The following is a 21,844-nucleotide window of genomic DNA, read 5'->3' as shown; positions in this document are numbered from 1 at the left end:
AAGTCGAACACTTCCCAAGTGTCTAGGACTGTGTGATGTATTATTATTATTATTATTATTATTATTATTATTATTATTATTACTGTATTATTTTATTATGACACAGCAAACAAGATAGATATGCTGGATTTCCTATCACAAAATCACAAGTCGAACACTTCCCAAGTGTCTAGGACTGTGTGATGTATTATTATTATTATTATTATTATTATTATTTTATTATGACACAGCAAACAAGATAGACATGCTGGATTTCGTTTCACAAAATCACAAGTTGAACACTTCCCAAGTGTCTAGGACTGTTGTTATTATTATTATTATTGTTATTATTATTATTATTATGGCTATTATTACTATTATTATTATTAGAGTCATATAATTGGAAGAGGCTCCAAAGGCCATTCAGTCTAACCTCTCTTCCTGCCAAGGGACTGGATAAAGCACCAAGACACATGCTGGTAGATTCCAACAGGTTTTATTGTACAGAATACCAGAACCTTCTCTTTGGCCCATTTATATAGGGGCTCTCACATACCAGAGGGTCATTGAGGTTTTTATGGCTGGCATCTGTTCTTTGTCAGCGCTTGCCCTGTGTCCGGGGATGTCAAAGATCAGAGATCATGACATCATTATTGTACAGAATACCAGAACCTTCTCTTTAGCCCATTTATATAGGGGCTCTCACATACCAGAGGGTCATTGTGGTTTTATGGCAGGCATCTGTTCTTTCTTTCTTTCTTTATTTACATCATTTATATTCCGCCCTTCTCACCCCGAAGGGGACTCAGGGCGGATCACATTACACATATTAGGCAAACATTCAGTGCCTTTTTAACACAGGACAAAGACAAACAAACATAGCTCCGAGCGGGCCTCGAACTTATGACCTCTTGGTCAGTGACTCATTGCTCTCCCGTCTGCGCCACAGCCCCGGGCTGTCAGCGCTTGCCCTGTGTCTGGAGATGTCAAAGATCAGAGATCATGACATCATTATTGTACAGAATACCAGAACCTTCTCTTTGGCCCATTTATATAGGGGCTCTCACATACCAGAGGGTTATTGAGGTTTTATGGCTGGCCCGTTTTATGGCTGGCATCTGTTCTTTGTCAGCCGACGGGAGATGTCAAAGATTGGAGATCGTGACATAACAGGTTTTATTGTACAGAATACCAGAACCTTCTCTGTAGCCCATTTATATAGGGGCTCTCACATACCAGAGGGTAATTGAGGTTTTATGGCTGGCATCTGTTCTTTGTCAGCGCTTGCTCTGTGTCCGGAGATGTCAAAGATCGGAGATCATGACAGGTGTGTGTTGTCGAAGGCTTTCATGGCCAGAGTCACTGGGTTGTTGTGCATTTTCCGGGCTGTGTGGCCATGTTCCCGCAGCATTCTCTCCTGACGTTTTGCCCACATCGATGGCAGGCATCCTCAGAGGTGGTGAGGCTTGCCTTCGCGTGGTTGTTGCCACGGGATGAGTTTCCGCGGAGGGTCGGCAAGTCTGTCTGGTGATGGCGGGACCTCTTTTGCCCCTCGGTCAGAGGTAGTTGAGCGAGTTGATGACCATGTAGCGGGAGAAAGCGACGTAGAGGCGGCGGAACCAGAGGAGCTGGCTGCGGTGGCATCGCATGGCCCTCTGGAAGGGAAGCCGGACACAGGCACCTTGTTATCCGCTATTATTATTGTAATATCGACTGCCACCAATTTGGAAAGATGCAACCACCAAAGACACAGGGAGATGTTTACTTTTACTTTAAAGGGTAGCGTAACGTGGTTTAGAATATAGGCAACAGAGGCTTAGATGTCGGAAGAACAATAACAAGTTTATTCAGGCACAGAGCTTAGTGGTTACAAGGTTGTTTCTCACTTAGAGGTATTCTTATTAACAGTTACAATACTAGAATGAGATGAATCAACTCTCTAAAGTATCACTTCTTTTACTTAAAAGTAGTTAAAACTTCTTCCTCTGCTACTTTTAAACTCTGAGTCCAGCTGGTATTGGTTCCCAAAGTCTAAAACTTGGACTTTAAACCACAGTCACCCCTGTGATATACTATCACAGATTCTCTGTGCCTTTCCAGGACACAGACTACATTAAATAAGTCACCAAACTTATTTAAAACCGACTCAAAATGAACAATTGAGTCTCCTTGATCCCATCAACCTGGAATCAATCTTCCCTGTGCCTCATCAGAGCACAGACCACATTAAATAAGTCACCAAACTTATTTAAAAACCGACTCAAAATGAACAATTGAGTCTCCTTGATCCCATCAACCTGGAATCAATCTTCCCTGTGCCTCCTCAGAGCACAGACCACATTAAATAAGTCACCAAACTTATTTAAAAACCGACTCAAAATGAACAATTGAGTCTCCTTGATCCCATCAACCTGGAATCAATCTTCCCTGTGCCTCATCAGAGCACAGACCACATTAAATAAGTCACCAAACTTATTTAAAAACCGACTCAAAATGAACAATTGAGTCTCCTTGATCCCATCAACCTGGAATCAATCTTCCCTGTGCCTCATCAGAGCACAGACCACATTAAATAAGTCACCAAACTTATTTAAAAACCGACTCAAAATGAACAATTGAGTCTCCTTGATCCCATCAACCTGGAATCAATCTTCCCTGTGCCTCATCAAAGCACAGACTGACGGACTTTTTAAAACTCTGCACTTCTTCCAGTTGGAAGTTGGCTCCGCCTACTTCTCCACGGCAACCAGCCTCTGAGTGCTGAGATGCAATAACTGTGATACTTACCCTTTTTAAAACATAAACACACAATTAAACATAACATCTGTAAACCAAAATACGTACTACATTACAATTATTATCCACTATAGTTATTATCCACTATTATTATTATTATTGGACTCAGATAATATCACTATGATATTATTATTATTGTTGTTGTTGTTATCTATTATTATTATTGGACTCAGATAATATCACTATGATATTATTATTGTTGTTGTTATCTATTATTATTATAGGACTCAGATAATATCATTATGATATTATTACTATTATTGTTGTTATCTATTATTATTATTGGACTCAGATAATATCACTATATTATTATTGTTGTTGTTATCCATTATTATTATTATTATTATTAGACTCAGATAATATCACTATGATATTATTATTGTTGTTGTTTATCTATTATTATTATTGGACTCAGATAATATCACTATGATATTACTATTGTTGTTATCTATTATTATTATTGGACTCGTAATATCACTATGATATTATTATTGTTGTTGTTATCCATTATTATTATTAGACTCAGATAATATCACTATGATATTATTATTATTGTTGTTGTTTATCTATTATTATTATTAAACTCAGATAATATCACTATGATGTTGTTGTTGTTGTTGTTATCCATTATTATTATTATTATTATTAGACTCAGATAATATCACTATGATATTGTTATCTATTATTATTGGACTCAGATAATATCACTATGATATTACTATTATTGTTGTTATCTATTATTATTATTATTGGACTCGTAATATCACTATGATGTTGTTGTTGTTGTTATCCATTATTATTATTATTATTATTATTAGACTCAGATAATATCACTATGATATTGTTATCTATTATTATTGGACTCAGATAATATCACTATGATATTACTATTATTGTTGTTATCTATTATTATTATTGGACTCGTAATATCACTATGATATTATTATTGTTGTTGTTATCCATTATTATTATTATTATTAGACTCAGATAATATCACTATATTGTTATTGTTATCCATTATTATTATTATTATTATTATTATTATTATTAGACTCGGATAATATCACTATGATGTTGTTGTTATCCACTATTATTATTATAAGACTCAGATAATATCACTATGATATCGTTGTTGTTGTTATCCATTATTATTATTAGACTCAGATAATATCACTATGATATTATTGTTGTTGTTGTTCTCTATTATTATTATTTGACTCAGATAATATCACTATGATATTACTATTATTGTTATTATTGGAATCGTAATATCACTAGGATATTATTATTATTGTTGTTATCCATTATTATTATTGGAATTGTAATATCACTATGATATTATTATTATTATTGTTGTTATCCATTATTATTATCGGAATTGTAATATCACTATGATATTATTATTATTGTTGTTGTTGTTAAACATTATTATTATTATTATTATTATTATTATTTTAAGACTCAGATAATTTCACAATGATGTTGTTGTTGTTGTTCTCTATTATTATTATTTGACTCAGATAATATCACTATGATATTACTATTATTGTTGTTATCTATTATTATTATCATTGGAATCGTAATATCACTAGGATATTATTATTGTTGTTGTTATCCATTATTATTATCGGAATTGTAATATCACTATGATATTATTATTGTTGTTGTTGTTATCCATTATTATTATCGGAATTGTAATATCACTATGATATTATTATTATTGTTGTTGTTGTTAAACATTATTATTATTATTATTATTATTATTATTATTATTATTTTAAGACTCAGATAATTTCACAATGATATTGTTGTTGTTGTTGTTCTCTATTATTATTATTTGACTCAGATAATATCACTATGATATTACTATTATTGTTGTTATCTATTATTATTATTATTGGAATCGTAATATCACTAGGATATTATTATTATTGTTGTTATCCATTATTATTATTATTGGAATTGTAATATCACTATGATATTATTATTATTATTATTATTATTTTAAGACTCAGATAATTTCACAATGATATTATTGTTGTTGTTGTTCTCTATTATTATTATTTGACTCAGATAATATCACTATGATATTACTATTATTGTTATTATCTATTATTATTATTATTGGAATCGTAATATCACTAGGATATTATTATAATTGTTGTTATCCATTATTATTATTGGAATTGTAATATCACTATGATATTATTATTGTTGTTGTTGTTATCCATTATTATTATCGGAATTGTAATATCACTATGATATTATTATTATTGTTGTTGTTGTTAAACATTATTATTATTATTATTATTATTATTATTATTTTAAGACTCAGATAATTTCACAATGATATTGTTGTTGTTGTTGTTCTCTATTATTATTATTTGACTCAGATAATATCACTATGATATTACTATTATTGTTGTTATCTATTATTATTATTATTGGAATCGTAATATCACTAGGATATTATTATAATTGTTGTTATCCATTATTATTATCGGAATTGTAATATCACTATGATATTATTATTATTATTATTATTATTTTAAGACTCAGATAATTTCACAATGATATTGTTGTTGTTGTTGTTCTCTATTATTATTATTATTGGAATCGTAATATCACTAGGATATTATTATTGTTGTTGTTGTTATCCATTATTATGATTGCAATCGTAATATCACTATGATATTATTATTATTGTTGTTGTTATCCATTATTATTATCGGAATTGTAATATCACTATGATATTATTATTATTGTTGTTGTTGTTAAACATTATTATTATTATTATTATTATTTTAAGACTCAGATAATTTCACAATGATATTGTTGTTGTTGGTATCCACTATTATTATTATTATTATTATTATTATTATTAGTTTAAGACTCAGAAAATATCACAATGATATTGTTGTTGTTGGTATCCACTATTATTATTATTATTATTATTATTATTATTATTAGTTTAAGACTCAGAAAATATCACAATGATATTGTTGTTGTTGGTATCCACTATTATTATTATTATTATTATTATTATTATTATTATTATTATTAGTTTAAGACTCAGAAAATATCACAATGATATTGTTGTTGTTGGTATCCACTATTATTATTATTATTATTATTAATATTATTATTAGTGAATTGGATTAAGCCCCACCTTGGCCCGGTCGGCCTCTTCTTGCGTCAGCACAAAGAGCACATCGGGGCCTCGCACCCAGGCCACGGGGAGATCCAGGAGGGAGGCGTATTTCCGGAAAAGGGGGACCGTCTCCAGGGTGAGCACCTGGCAGCCTGGGCAAAAGAGAAAGAAGGTGGATAGGTATTATTATTATTATTATTATTATTATTATTATTATTATTATTAATAATAATCCTTGGGACACTGGCTTCAAAGTCAACCCACTGCTGTATAGAGAGAACCCACTAGGGGGTGCTGTTGGGCCATGGAGTTAACATACCTTTTGGAAGCTTCCCCTCTGATATTAGGAACCTGTTGAAAAAAGAAATAATAATAATAATAATAATAATAATAATAATAATAATAATAATAATAATTTTATTTTTATACCCCACCCCATCTCCCCAAAGGGACTCGGGGCAGCTTACATGGCGCCAAACCCAGGCCAAACAGGCAATACAAAGCACAACAATAAAACAAATCATAAAACTAATGAGGTCACATAAAATAGACATACCTTGATAAATAGTGGCCATAAGATTTAAAAAAATACAATATAATATATAATTAATATTATTATATTGTATAATTAGTATTATATCGTATTACAATATAATATTATGAATATTACAGTAGAGTCTCATTTATCCAACGTTCTGGATTATCCAACGCATTTTTGGAGTCAATGTTTTCAATATATCGTAATATTTTGGTGCTAAATTCGTAAATACAGTAATTACAGTAGAGTCTCACTTATCCAAGCCTCGCTTATCCAACATTCTGGATTATCCAACGCATTTTTGTAGTCAATGTTTTCAATGTACAGTAGAGTCTCACTTATCCAACACTCGCTTATCCAACGTTCTGGATTATCCAACGCATTTTTGTAGTCAATGTTTTCAATGTATCATGATATTTTGGTGCTAAATTCGTAAATACAGTAATTACTACATAGAATTAATGTGTAATGAACTACTTTTCCCGTCAAATTTGTTGTATAACATGATGTTTTGGGGCTTCATTTGTAAAATCATAACCTATTTTGATGTTTAATAGGCTTTTTCTTAATCTCTCCTTATTATCCAACATATTCATTTTTCCAACATTCTGCCGGCCCGTTTATGTTGGATAAGTGAGACTCTACTGTATATTGTACTGTATCAATATATTGTAATATTATTAGTAATATTACATGTAAAATATAATATATAATTAATATTATTATGTTGTATAATTAGTATTATATCGTATTACAATATAATATTATGAATATTATATGTATATACAATATGTTATAATTATTATATATTATTGTAAATGTTGAGGCCAATTTCCCTCAAAACCCACCAGTATTTGTATTTGGGCATATCGAGTATGTAAACATAATAAACATAATAATAATATAAAATAGTAAAAAGACAATAATACTGTACTTTGATAAATAGTGGCAATAAGATTTAAAAAATACAATAATATAATAATAATATAAAAGTAAAAAGACAATAATACTGTACTTTGATAAATAGTGGCCATAAGATTTAAAAAATACAATAATATAATAATAATATAAAATAGTAAAAAGACAATAATACTGTACTTTGATAAATAGTGGCAATAAGATTTTTAAAAATATGATAACATAATAATATAAAATAGTAAAAAGACAATAATACTGTACTTTGATAAATAGTGGCAATAAGATTTAAAAAATATGATAACATAATATAAAATAGTAAAAAGACAATAATACTGTACTTCGATAAATAGTGGCAATAAGATTAAAAAAATACGATAACATAATAATAATATAAAATAGTAAAAAGACAATAATACTGTACTTGATAAATAGTGGCAATAAGATTTTAAAAAATACGATAACGTAATAATAATATAAAATAGTAAAAAGACAATAATACTGTACTTTGATAAATAGTGGCCATAAGATTTAAAAAATACGATAACATAATAATAATATAAAATAGTAAAAAGACAATAATACTGTACTTGATAAATAGTGGCAATAAGATTTTAAAAAATACGATAACGTAATAATAATATAAAATAGTAAAAAGACAATAATACAGTAGAGTCTCACTTATCCAACATAAACGGGCCAGCAGAACGTTAGATAAGTGAATATCTTGGATAATAAGGAGGGATTAAGGAAAAGCCTATTAAACATCAAATTAGGTTATGATTTTACAAATTAAGCACCAAAACATCATGTTATACAACAAATTTGAAAGAAAAAGTAGTTTAATACGCAGTAATGCTATGTAGTAGTTACTGTATTTACAAATTTAGCACCAAAATATCACAATGTATTGAAGAGATGTTTCGGTGCTTAATTTGTAAAATCATAACCAGATTTGATGTGTAATAGGCTTTTCCTTAATCCCTCCTTATTATCCCACATTTTTGCTTCTCCAACGTTCTACCGGCCCGTTTATGTTGGATAAGTGAGACTCTACTGATTTTTGATAAAATATCAAAAATACAATACTATAATAATACAATAAATATATAATAATATAATAATATAAAATATCAAAAATGCAATAATAATACAATATAAAATAATAAACATACAATAATATTATATAAAATATCAATACATTATATAAAAATATAAAATAGTAAAAATACAATAAAATAATGATATAAAATAAAATACAAAACAAAATAATGAAAAGTACTATAATAACATAAAATAATAAAAATACAATAATATTATATAAAATATCAATACATTATATAAAAATATAAAATAGTAAAAATACAATAAAATAATGATATAAAATAAAATACAAAACAAAATAATAAAAAGTACTGTAATAACATAAAATAATAAAAATACAATAATACAAAATGGTAAAAATACTATATTACAATAATAATATAAAATATCAATAATACAATAATATAATAATATAAAATATCAAAAATACAATACTATAATATAATAATATTAAAATAATAAAAACACAATAATATAATAATACCAATATACAATGCTATAATAATAATATAAAATATCAATACATTATATAAAAATATAAAATAGTAAAAATACAATAATATAATAAGAATATAAAATATGAAAAGTACTATAATAGCATAAAATAATAAAAATACAATAATATAAAATGGTAAAAATACTATATTACAATAATTACATAAAATATCAAAAATACAATAATATAATAATAAAATATCAAAAATACAATATTATAATATAATAATATAAAAATAAAAACACAATAATATAATAATACATACAATGCTATAATATGTGTGTGTGTGTATATATATATATTTATATATACAATATAATTTACAATAATATATAATAATTATAACATATTGTATATACATATAATATTCATAATATTATATTGTAATACGGTATAATACTAATAATACAATACAATAATATTACAATATATTGATACTGTACAATATAGTAATTTATTACCAGTATTGTACTATGCTAATATAATAATGTATGTAAATTTAATTTGTAAGCCGCTCTGAGTCCTCTTCGGGGTGAGAAGGGCGGCATATCAATGTAGCAAATAAATAAATATAATAATAATATAAAACAGGGGTCCTCAAACCTTTTAAGCAGAGGGCCGGTCCACAATCTTTCAGACTGTTGAGGGGCCGAATTATCATTTGAAAAAAAATACAAACAAATTCCTATGCACACTACACATGTCTTATTTGTAGTGCAACAACAACAACAACGAAAGAACAATACAATATTTAAAAATGAAAACAATTTTAACCAACATAAACCTATCAGGATTTCAATGGAAAGTGTGGGCCTGCTACTGGCCAATGAGATAGTCAAGTTAATTAGGATTGTTGTTGTTGTTGTTGTGTGCCTTCAAGTCATTTCAGACTTTGGCTGAGCCTAAGTCTAAAATTAATTATTTATTTACTGCATTTATTTACTACATTTATATCCCACCCTTCTCACCCTGAAGGGGACTCAGGGCAGCTGTATGTACATACAATATATTATATTATTAGCATAGCACAATATTAGCATTATATATTACTATATTGAACTATACCACTATACTATTATATAATACGTAATATATAACATATAATTAATATTATTATATGGTATTATTATTAGTATTATATTGTATAACATAATATTATTATCAATATTATATGTATATACAATATATTATTTTATTAAAACTGATACAAAAATATTATATTATAAAACTGAGGGCGGGGGCCAGGTCAATGACCTTGGAGGGCCGCATCCGGCCCCCGGGCCTTAGTTTGGGGGCCCCTGATATAAAATATCAATACATTATATAAAAATATAAAATAGTAAAAATACAATAAAATAATGATATACAATAATAACAGTGCTGGTAATGTAGAATTATACTGATATAAAATGACAAGGAGGAGTGTGGTGGAAGCCTATTCTAGCAGGGCATTAGAGGGCTTTTCAAGGAGTGGATCTCTTTAAATAGAAAGTGGGCCTTGGTGACGGGGTTATTGGGAAACGGCTCCTGGCAGCGCACGAGTGCATGCGTGTTTGCAGGAGCGGCCGGGCCTGGCGCCCTTCCAACCAGGGCAGAGGTTGCCGCTGTGTTTCCCAACGGCTGGGCTCGCTTTCGGACTCCCTGCGGTTTGGGGCTTCCATTCCCAAAGAGGAAATTGACAGAGTACACCGAGTCCCCGCTCTCTATTTTTCTGCTCACAAAATCGATTCTGTAGGTCTGTCTTTGAGTTGAGTGCGTCTGTAAGTCGGAACAGGGACATTTCCAAACTATAACTCCAGCCAATAATAATAATAATAATAATAATATTGCAGCCCAGGAGCAAGCCATCAGGACAAAGGCAATTCAGGCTTTGCAATTGTATGATTTAAAACAAAGCAATTATCAATAGTTGATCTATTCTGCCTGAAGCCAGCCTGTTCTTCAACGAGGATATGTTTTTCTTTTTCCCAGCATTCAGCTCTGTTCAGGAGATATCTGGCATATATCTTGGCCACAATATCAATTAGGCTAATTGGCCTGTAGGAACCAGGGTCTTTTTTGTTCCCTTTTTTGTAAACCGGGACAACTATAGCCATCTTCCATCCAACTGGAATCTGGCAGATGTTATTTATGTGTGTAAATATTGGACACAGGTGGAACTGGACAATTTGGACAGAAAAACAAGAAAACTCATGACCATTCATCATTCACTGCACCCTCGCAGTGATGTTGACCGGCTTTATCTGCCTCGAAGATCAGGGGGCAGAGGACTCTTGCAAGTAAAACAAGCAGTCAAAGAAAAAGAACATGCCCTGGCAGAATATGTCAAGCAAAGTGAAGAATCTGCTTTGATTGAAGTCAAAAATCAGAAACTCCTCAAAGCACAGCAGACAAAAAACCAGTACAAGAAGACTGCACTACAAACTAGAGCTGACAAAAAATAGTACAAGAAAACCGCACTACAAACTAGAGCTGACAAAAAAAAAAACAGTACAAGAAAACCGCACTACAAACTAGAGCTGACAAAAAACCAGTACAAGAAAACCACACTACAAACTAGAGCTGACCAAAAAACAGTACAAGGAAACCGCACTACAAACTAGAGCTGACAAAAAAAACCAGTACAATAAAACCGCACTACAAACTAGAGCTGACCAAAAAACAGTACAAGGAAACCGCACTACAAACTAGAACTGACAGCTGGCACCACAAAACATGGCATGGAAAGTTCCTTGGCAAAATTGAAGGAAAGATACCGTGGGACTGGGTTGTTGTATGTCTTTCGGGCTGTGTGGCCATGTTCCGGCGAAACGTCAGGAGAGAATACTTCTGGAACATGGCCACACAGCCCGAAAGACATTCAACAACCCAGTCCCACGGTATCTTTCCTTCAATTTTGTCAAGGAACTTTCCATGCCATGTTTTGTGGTGCCAGCTGTCAGTTCTAGTTTGTAGTGCGGTTTTCTTGTACCGGTTTTTTGTCAGCTCTAATTTGTAGTGCGGTTTTCTTGTACAGCCAAATAGATATACAGGCCGTCCCTGACTTACAAACGACTCGTAGTTATGTCGAAGGCTTCCAAACAGGGACCGGGGGCCTTTGCGAATGGCCGGGAAGCTCTGGGTCTCAACACGGGGCATCAAGAGACATACCTGACCGCGGCGTAGAGGGATTTGTGGTTGGCGTGAGCGCTGACCCCTCCCGCGTCGAAGGTCACCACCTGGGCGGGAGATAGAAGGAGCAGACATGTATGTTTTCGTTGCGGAATATATATTTCTAAGGTATATATTAGTCCGGAGATGCGTTGGAAGCCTTGTTACGGGGATCCCATCAGGTTGGCTGGCTTAAGTCCAAGTTCGACCCTTTTCCGCCTGAGGAAGGCACCATCTGATCCCTCCCGAGAGATGCCCATCCAGCTTTTCTTTATAGAATCCTAGAGCGGGAAGGGACACCCAGCCCGACCCAATTCTCCCGTAGAGTAAGGCACCATCCGATCCCTCCCAACAGCCTACGAATCATATAGGAGATAATAACAATAACAATAATAATAATAATAATAATAATAATAATGCCATAAATATAATAAACATATTGATAATATAACAATAATAGAGAAAACTAGCTGTGCCCGGGCCACGCGTTGCTGTGGCAAAGTGGTGGTGGTATTGGTTAAAAATTGTTGTGTAATTTTCATTTGACGTTATTTGCATTTTTTTATTAATTTTATTCTAAGTTATATTTTTATTTATTATATTTTATTATTTTCTTGTATTATTTTTAGTTATTTTCTGTTATTATAGTATTGTATTGTATCAATTTTTTAGTGTTTTTTATTATTTTTTATTGGGTTGCTAGGAGACCAAGTTGGAGGAGCTTAGCCTTCTAACTGGCAGCAATTGGATAAAAGCAATTATTCCTCTCTCTCTAATTAGGACTTTATTTTTCTTTTCTTTTTGTTGTAGCAACCTAGAGGCATGGATGATGGGTTGTGTTGTCAAATTTCGAGGTTGGGGGGCCTGTAGTTTTGTTGTTTTGTGGGTTGCCGTGATGCCATCACTCTTTTATATAAACTGCCGTTTAGTTGAAAAAGTGTAGAGTTTAAAAAAGAAAGTCAGTCTGTGCTCTGAGGAGGCACAGGGAAGATCGATTCCAGGTTGATGGGATCAAGGAGACTCAATTGTTCATTTTGAGTCGGTTTTAAAAAGTTTGGTGACTTATTTAATGTAGTCTGTGTCCTGGTAATATATCATAGTGATATTATCTGAGTCCAATAATAATAATAATGGATAACAACAACAACAACAATATCATAGCGATATTATCTGAGTCCAATAATAATAATAGATAACAACAACAATGATAATATCATAGTGATATTATCTGAGTCCAATAATAATAATAATAGATAACAACAACAACAACAATAATATCATAGTGATATTATCTGAGTCCAATCATAATAATAGATAACAACAATAATAATATCATAGTGATATTATCTGAGTCCAATAATAATAATAGATAACAACAATAATAATAATAATATCATAGTGATATTATCTGAGTCCAATAATAATAATAATAGATAACAACAACAACAATCATGATAATATCATAGTGATATTATCTGAGTCCAATAATAATAATAATAGATAACAACAACAACAACAATAATAATATCATAGTGATATTATCTGAGTCCAATCATAATAATAATCGTGGATAATAATTATAGTGGATAATAATTGTAATGTAGTACGAATTTTGGTTTACAGATGTTATGTTTAATTGTGTGTTTATGTTTTAAAAGGGTAAGTATTACAGTTATTGCATCTCAGCACTCAGAGGCTGGTTGCCATGGAGAAGTAGGCGGGGCCAACTGCCGTTTAGTTGAAGAAGTGTAGAGTTTAAAAAAGAGAGTCAGTCTGTGCTCTGAGGAGGCACAGGGAAGATTGATTCCAGGTTGATGGGATCAAGGAGACTCAATTGTTCATTTTGAGTCGGTTTTAAATAAGTTTGGTGACTTATTTAATGTAGTCTGTGCTCTGAGGAGGCACAGGGAAGATCGATTCCAGGTTGATGGGATCAAGGAGACTCAATTGTTCATTTTGAGTCGGTTTTTAAATAAGTTTGGTGACTTATTTAATGTGGTCTGTGCTCTGATGAGGCACAGGGAAGATTGATTCCAGGTTGATGGGATCAAGGAGACTCAATTGTTCATTTTGAGTCGGTTTTTAAATAAGTTTGGTGACTTATTTAATGTGGTCTGTGCTCTGATGAGGCACAGGGAAGATTGATTCCAGGTTGATGGGATCAAGGAGACTCAATTGTTCATTTTGAGTCGGTTTTAAATAAGTTTGGTGACTTATTGAATGTAGTCTGTGCTATGAGGAGGCACAGGGAAGATCGATTCCAGGTTGATGGGATCAAGGAGACTCAATTGTTCATTTTGAGTCAGTTTTTAAATAGGTTTGGTGACTTATTTAATGTGGTCTGTGTCCTAGAAAGGCACAGAGAATCTGTGATAGTATATCACAGGGGTGACTGTGGTTTGAAGTCACTGCATAGTCCAAGTTTCAGATGTTGGGAACCAATCCCAGCTGGACTCATAGAGTTTAAAAGTAGCAGAGGAAGACGTTTTAACTACTTTAAGTAAAAGAAGTGATACTTTAGAGAGTTGATTCATCTCATTCTAGTTTTGTAACTGTTAATAAGAATACCTCTAAGTGAGAAACAACATTGTAACCACTAAGCTCTGTGCCTGAATAAACTTGTTATTGTTCTTCCAACATCTAAGCCTCTGTCGCATATATTCCTTAGACGTTCTTAGATCTTTACAAGGCCAAATGAGGAGAAAAAAAAAAACGAAAGAGGAAACCAAAGTGCTTCTCCTTCCTCGCCGGTCTGGTTTTGCTCCGACCGACGCGAGGCCGAGCCCTGAGGATATGGAGGAAAGGTCGGGGAGGGAGATCTAACGCTGAAGTATCCAGAGTTTCCTTACCAGGCCGATGCGGTGAGCCTCGATTTGCTCCAGGATCAGGGCGGAGAGCAGCACCACGTCCCACTCGACGGAAGGGTGGTCGGGGAGGTCCCTGCGGAAATGATAATAATAATAATAATATTGTATTTATTTCCCACCTCTCCTTTTAGTTCGGGGCCTTCACATTGTCATTTTCTCCAATCTTTGGCATCTCCGGTCGGCTGACAAAGAACTGATGCCAGCCATAAAGCGGGCCAGCCATAAAACCTCAATGACCCTCTGGTGTGTGAGAGCCCCTATATAAGTGGGCCAAAGAGAAGGTTCTGGTATTCTGTACAATAAAACCTGTTATGTCATGATCTCCAATCTTTGGCATCTCCGGTCGGCTGACAAAGAACTGATGCCAGCCATAAAGCGGGCCAGCCATAAAACCTCAATGACCCTCTGGTGTGTGAGAGCCCCTCTATAAGTGGGCCAAAGAGAAGGTTCTGGTATTCTGTACAATAAAACCTGTTATGTCATGATCTCCAATCTTTGGCATCTCCGGTCGGCTGACAAAGAACTGATGCCAGCCATAAAGCGGGCCAGCCATAAAACCTCAATGACCCTCTGGTGTGTGAGAGCCCCTCTATAAGTGGGCCAAAGAGAAGGTTCTGGTATTCTGTACAATAAAACCTGTTATGTCATGATCTCCAATCTTTGGCATCTCCGGTCGGCTGACAAAGAACTGATGCCAGCCATAAAGCGGGCCAGCCATAAAACCTCAATGACCCTCTGGTGTGTGAGAGCCCCTCTATAAGTGGGCCAAAGAGAAGGTTCTGGTATTCTGTACAATAAAACCTGTTATGTCATGATCTCCAATCTTTGGCATCTCCGGTCGGCTGACAAAGAACTGATGCCAGCCATAAAGCGGGCCAGCCATAAAACCTCAATGACCCTCTGGTGTGTGAGAGCCCCTCTATAAGTGGGCCAAAGAGAAGGTTCTGGTATTCTGTACAATAAAACCTGTTGGAATCTACCAGCGTGTGTCTTGGTGCTTTTTCTGGTGGAAGACTGACCCAAAGCACAACTGGGAGAAGAGAACGCGACACAAATACCGTATATACTCAAGTATAAGCTGACCCGAATATAAGCCGAGGCACCTAATTTTTCCAACCAAAAACCGGGGAAAACATTGTCTCCAGTATAAGCCGAGATACCAATAAAATTACCGTATATACTCGAGTATAAGCCGACCCGAATATAAGCCGAGGCACCTAATTTTACCACCAAAAAACCTGGGAAAACATTGACTCCAGTATAAGCCGAGATGCCAATAAAATTACCGTATATACTCGAGTATAAGCCGACCCGAATATAAGCCGAGGCACCTAATTTTACCACCAAAAAACCTGGGAAAACATTGACTCCAGTATAAGCCGAGATGCCAATAAAATTACCGTATATACTCGAGTATAAGCCGACCCGAATATAAGCCGAGGCACCTAATTTTACCACCAAAAACCCTGGGAAAACATTGACTCCAGTATAAGCCGAGATGCCAATAAAATTACCGTATATACTCGAGTATAAGCCGACCCGAATATAAGCCGAGGCACCTAATTTTACCACCAAAAACCCTGGGAAAACATTGACTCCAGTATAAGCCGAGATGCCAATAAAATTACCGTATATACTCGAGTATAAGCCGACCCGAATATAAGCCGAGGCACCTAATTTTACCACCAAAAACCCTGGGAAAACATTGACTCCAGTATAAGCCGAGATACCAATAAAATTACCGTATATACTCGAGTATAAGCCGACCTGAATATAAGCCGAGGCACCTAATTTAACCACAAAAAACCTGGGAAAACATTAACTCCAGTATAAGCCGAGATACCAATAAAATTACCGTATATAATCGAGTATAAGTCGACCCGAATATAAGCCGAGGCACCTAATTTTACCAAAAAAAACTGGGAAAGCATTGACTCCAGTATAAGCCAAGAGTGGTAAATTTCAGAAATAAAAACAGATAATAATAATAATAATAATAATAACAACAATACCTGTGATCGATGAGGGTCACCTGGGAAGGTGGGATTCCCAGCACGGTGCAGCTCTCGCGAAGCTCGTCCTTGCGGATTTCGCCCTCCTTGTAATAGTTGCCTACCAATCCCAAAGGAAATAATAATAATAATAATAATAATGTAATATTAATGCAATAAATTTCATAAATATATTAATAATATAACAATGAATAATATCTAATAATAGAGGAAATAATAATAATGTAATACATATACTAAACATATATAAATATATTATGGTATTAATAATAATAATAATACTGTAGTAATAATTATTAATATATTGTATTACTAATATGGAAATAATATATATTAATAATATAATATACTGTAGTAATAATTATTAATATATTGTGATATTAACATATAATATTATATTACTGATATGTAATATATATTAATATATTATATACTGTAGTAATAATTATTAATATATTGTGATATTAACCTATAATATTATATTACTAATATGTAATATATATTAATATATTATAATATACTGTAGTAATAATTATTAATATATTGTGATATTAACCTATAATATTATATTACTAATATGTAAATATATTATAATATACTGTAGTAATAATTATTAATATATTGTGATATTAACCTATAATATTATATTACTAATATGTAATATATTAATATATTATAATATACTGTAGAAATAATTATTAATATATTGTGATATTAACATATTATATTACTAATATGTAATATATTATTACAATATACTGTAGAAATAATTATTAATATATTGTGATATTAACATATTATATTACTAATATATTAATATATTACAATATACTGTAGAAATAATTATTAATATATTGTGATATTAAAATATATTATATTACTTATATGTAAGTAATATATATTAATATATTATAATATACTGTAGTAATAATTATTAATATATTGTGATATTAACCTATAATATTATATTACTAATATGTAATATATTAATATAATATACTGTAGAAATAATTAATATATTGTGATATTAACATATAATATATTACTAATATGTAAGTAATATATATTAATATAATATACTGTAGTAATAATTATTAATATATTGTGATATTAACATATAATATTATATTACTAATATGTAATATATTAATATATTACAATATACTGTAGAAATAATTATTAATATATTGTGATATTAAAATATAATATTATATTACTAATATGTAAGTAATATATATTAACATATAATATACTGTAGTAATAATTATTAATATATTGTGATATTAACATATAATATTATATTAGTAATATGTAATATATTAATATATGCTGTAATAATTATTAATATATTGTGATATTAACATAATATTATATTATTAATATGTAAGTAATATATATTAACATAATATACTGTAGTAATAATTATTAATATATTGTATCACTAATATGTAAGTAATATATATCAATATATTATACTGTAGTAATAATTATTAATATATTGTATCACTAATATGTAAGTAATATATATCAATATATTATACTGTAGTCATAATTATTAATATATTGTATTACTAATATGTAAGTAATATATATCAACATATTATACTGTAGTCATAATTATTAATATATTGTATTACTAATATGTAAGTAATATATATCAATATATTATACTGTAGTCATAATTATTAATATATTGTATTACTAATATGTAAGTAATATATATCAATATATTATACTGTAGTCATAATTATTAATATATTGTATTACTAATATGTAAGTAATATATATCAATATATTATACTGTAGTCATAATTATTAATATATTGTATTACTAATATGTAAGTAATATATATCAATATATTATACTGTAGTCATAATTATTAATATATTGTATTACTAATATGTAAGTAATATATATCAATATATTATACTGTAGTCATAATTATTAATATATTGTATTACTAATATGTAAGTAATATATATCAATATATTATACTGTAGTAATAATTATTAATATATTGTGATATTAACATATAATAATATATTACTAATATGTAATATATTATTATAATATATACTAATAATTATTATGTACAATAAATATATCAATATATATTTTATAACAATATTAACGTGTTAATAATCTTAATCATAATAATAATTATTAATAGGGATAATTCAAATATCATTATTTTATATCCATTTTCATTACATTTAGTATTATTTATTTGATTGGATGAGGGCTGCTGACGTCACGCGCATCCCATAATACTAACCGGAAAAACCGGGAACTGACAGGGACTTGCGTGTACAAAATGGCCGTGACGCCGTGACGTCACCCCGCAAAGAAGAAGAAGAAGAAAAAGGAGGCGAGGGCCAATGAGAAAGGCAGGCGAGCGAGCGTTGCTAGGCTGCCGCGCTGACGGGCCAATGAGAAAGGCAGGCGAGCGAGCGTTGCTAGGCTGCCGCGCTGACGAGCCAATGAGAAAGGCAGGCGAGCGCTGACGTCACTGTTGCTAAGCGACCCTCACCTGAGGAGAGGCAGAGCAGCCGCCGCGGGGCCGGAGCCAGGCCGAGGATGGCGGGCGCGAAGAACATCGCCTCGTCATCAGGGTGCGCCGTCACGAACAGCGTCGCGGGAGGTCCGTCCGCTAAAAGCGCCCCCCGCTTGCCGTACAAACGGCGGCGCAGCCACCAACAAGTCGCCAGCCAGAGCGGAACGGCAACGGCGAGCAGCCACACGGGCGCCGCCATGATACCGGAAGTGTCAAAAAACGTCCGGCGGGAAACAGGAGTCGCGAAACCATCGTTCCGGAATATATAAAAAAATAGGTTTAGACTTTCAATACCACCCGGAAAACATACAACCATCAGACATATATTTTCCCCCTTTAAATAACAATGAATATCTCTGGGTTATACTATTAATATATTTATATTCATTGCATTAAAATAAAATAATGGAAAATAACAATAAAGTACAGTATGATAATAATGCAAAATAATACGACGTAATAAAACACAAAATAATAATAGGACATAATAATGGAAATAATAATAAATATAGTATAATAAAAATAATGCAAAATTATACGACGTAATAAAACACAAAATAATAATAGAACATAATATTGGAAATAATAATAAATATAGTATAATAAGAATCATGCAAAATAATACGACATAATAAAACATAAAATAATAATAGAACATAATATTGGAAATAATAATAAATATAGTATAATAAGAATAATGCAAAATAATATGACATAATAAAACACAAAATAATAATAGAACATTTTACTGGAAATAATAATAAATATAGTATAATAAAAATAATGCAAAATTATACGACGTAATAAAACACGAAATAATAATAGAACATAATAATGGAAATAATAATAAATATAGTATAATAAGAATAATGCAAAATAATACGACGTAATAAAACACAAAATAATAATAGAACATAATAATGGAAATAATAATAAATATAGTATAATAAGAATCATGCAAAATAATACAACATAAAACACAAAATAATAATAGAACATAATAATGGAAATAATAATAAATATAGTATAAGAATAATGCAAAATTATACGACGTAATAAAACACAAAATAATAATAGAACATAATAATGGAAATAATAATAAATATAGTATAATAATAATAATGCAAAATAATACGACGTAATAAAACACGAAATAATAATAGAACATAATAATGGAAATAATAATAAATATAGTATAATAATAATGCAAAATTATACGACGTAATAAAACACGAATAATAGAACATAATATAAGAATAATGGAAATAATAATAAATATAGTATAATAATAATGCAAAATTATACGACATAATAAAACACAAAATAATAATGGAACATTATATAGGAATAAAATAATGGAAATAATAATAAATATAGTATAATAAGAATAATGCAAAATTATACGACGTAATAAAACACAGAATAATAATAGAACATAATATAGGAATAAAATAATGGAAATAATAATAAATATAGTATAATAAGAATAATGCAAAATTATACGACATAATAAAACATAGAATAATAATAGAACATAATATAGGAATAAAATAATGGAAATAATAATAAATATAGTATAATAAAAATAATGCAAAATAATACAACATAATAAAACATAAAATAATAATAGAACATAACAATGGAAATAATAATAAATATAGTATAATAATGCAAAATAATACGACGTAACAAAACACGAAATAATAATAGAACATAATATAGGAATAAAATAATGGAAATAATAATAAATATAGTATAATAAGAATAATGCAAAATAATATGACATAATATTTCATAGCTCTATGTTCTCCTCCTTTAAAGTTATGGCGCTCTTTACTTTTCATACCTCTATGTTCTTTTCCTTTTAAAATAAGGGCGCTCTTTACTTTTCATACCTCTATGTTCTTTTCCTTTTAAAATAAGGGCGCTCTTTACTTTTCATACCTCTATGTTCTTTTCCTTTTAAAATAAGGGCGCTCTTTACTTTTCATACCTCTATGTTCTTTTCCTTTTAAATTAAGTTCGCTCTTTACTTTTCATACCTCTATGTTCTTTTCCTTTTAAAATAAGGGCTCTCTTTACTTTTCATACCTCTATGTTCCAATTCTTCAAAGCAGCGGCGTTCTTGGCTTTTCATACCTCTATGTTCCTCCTATCGCTCTCTTTCCCCCCTCCGCCTCCGCTCTGTTCTCCCATTGGTTGCTTCTTGGGAGGTCCCGCCTCTTTCCCCTTTCCTCGCTCCCTCATTGGCCGAGGCGCGTCCTGGCAGATATGTAGTGCA

The 21,844-nt window shown here is 31.0% G+C and overlaps 1 protein-coding gene across 1 annotated transcript; it reads right to left on the bottom strand.

Annotated features, from left to right (window-relative positions):
• Positions 1-459: 459 nt before the first annotated feature.
• pigl (phosphatidylinositol glycan anchor biosynthesis class L) lies at positions 460-20,133 on the bottom strand. The gene is made up of 7 exons (XM_062960352.1): positions 19,540-20,133; positions 17,009-17,108; positions 14,979-15,069; positions 12,130-12,197; positions 6,246-6,277; positions 5,945-6,078; positions 460-1,634 (listed from the first exon to the last, which is right to left on the bottom strand). The coding sequence occupies exons 1-7, from the start codon at positions 19,877-19,879 to the stop codon at positions 1,536-1,538; spliced, it is 864 nt and encodes a 287-aa protein (XP_062816422.1). The 5' UTR covers positions 19,880-20,133; the 3' UTR covers positions 460-1,535.
• Positions 20,134-21,844: the final 1,711 nt, after the last annotated feature.

Source organism: Anolis carolinensis, unplaced genomic scaffold, assembly GCF_035594765.1.
Source record: "Anolis carolinensis isolate JA03-04 unplaced genomic scaffold, rAnoCar3.1.pri scaffold_7, whole genome shotgun sequence".
NCBI classification, from domain to species: domain Eukaryota; kingdom Metazoa; phylum Chordata; class Lepidosauria; order Squamata; family Dactyloidae; genus Anolis; species Anolis carolinensis.
This window is presented reverse-complemented; position numbering and strand designations above follow the sequence as displayed.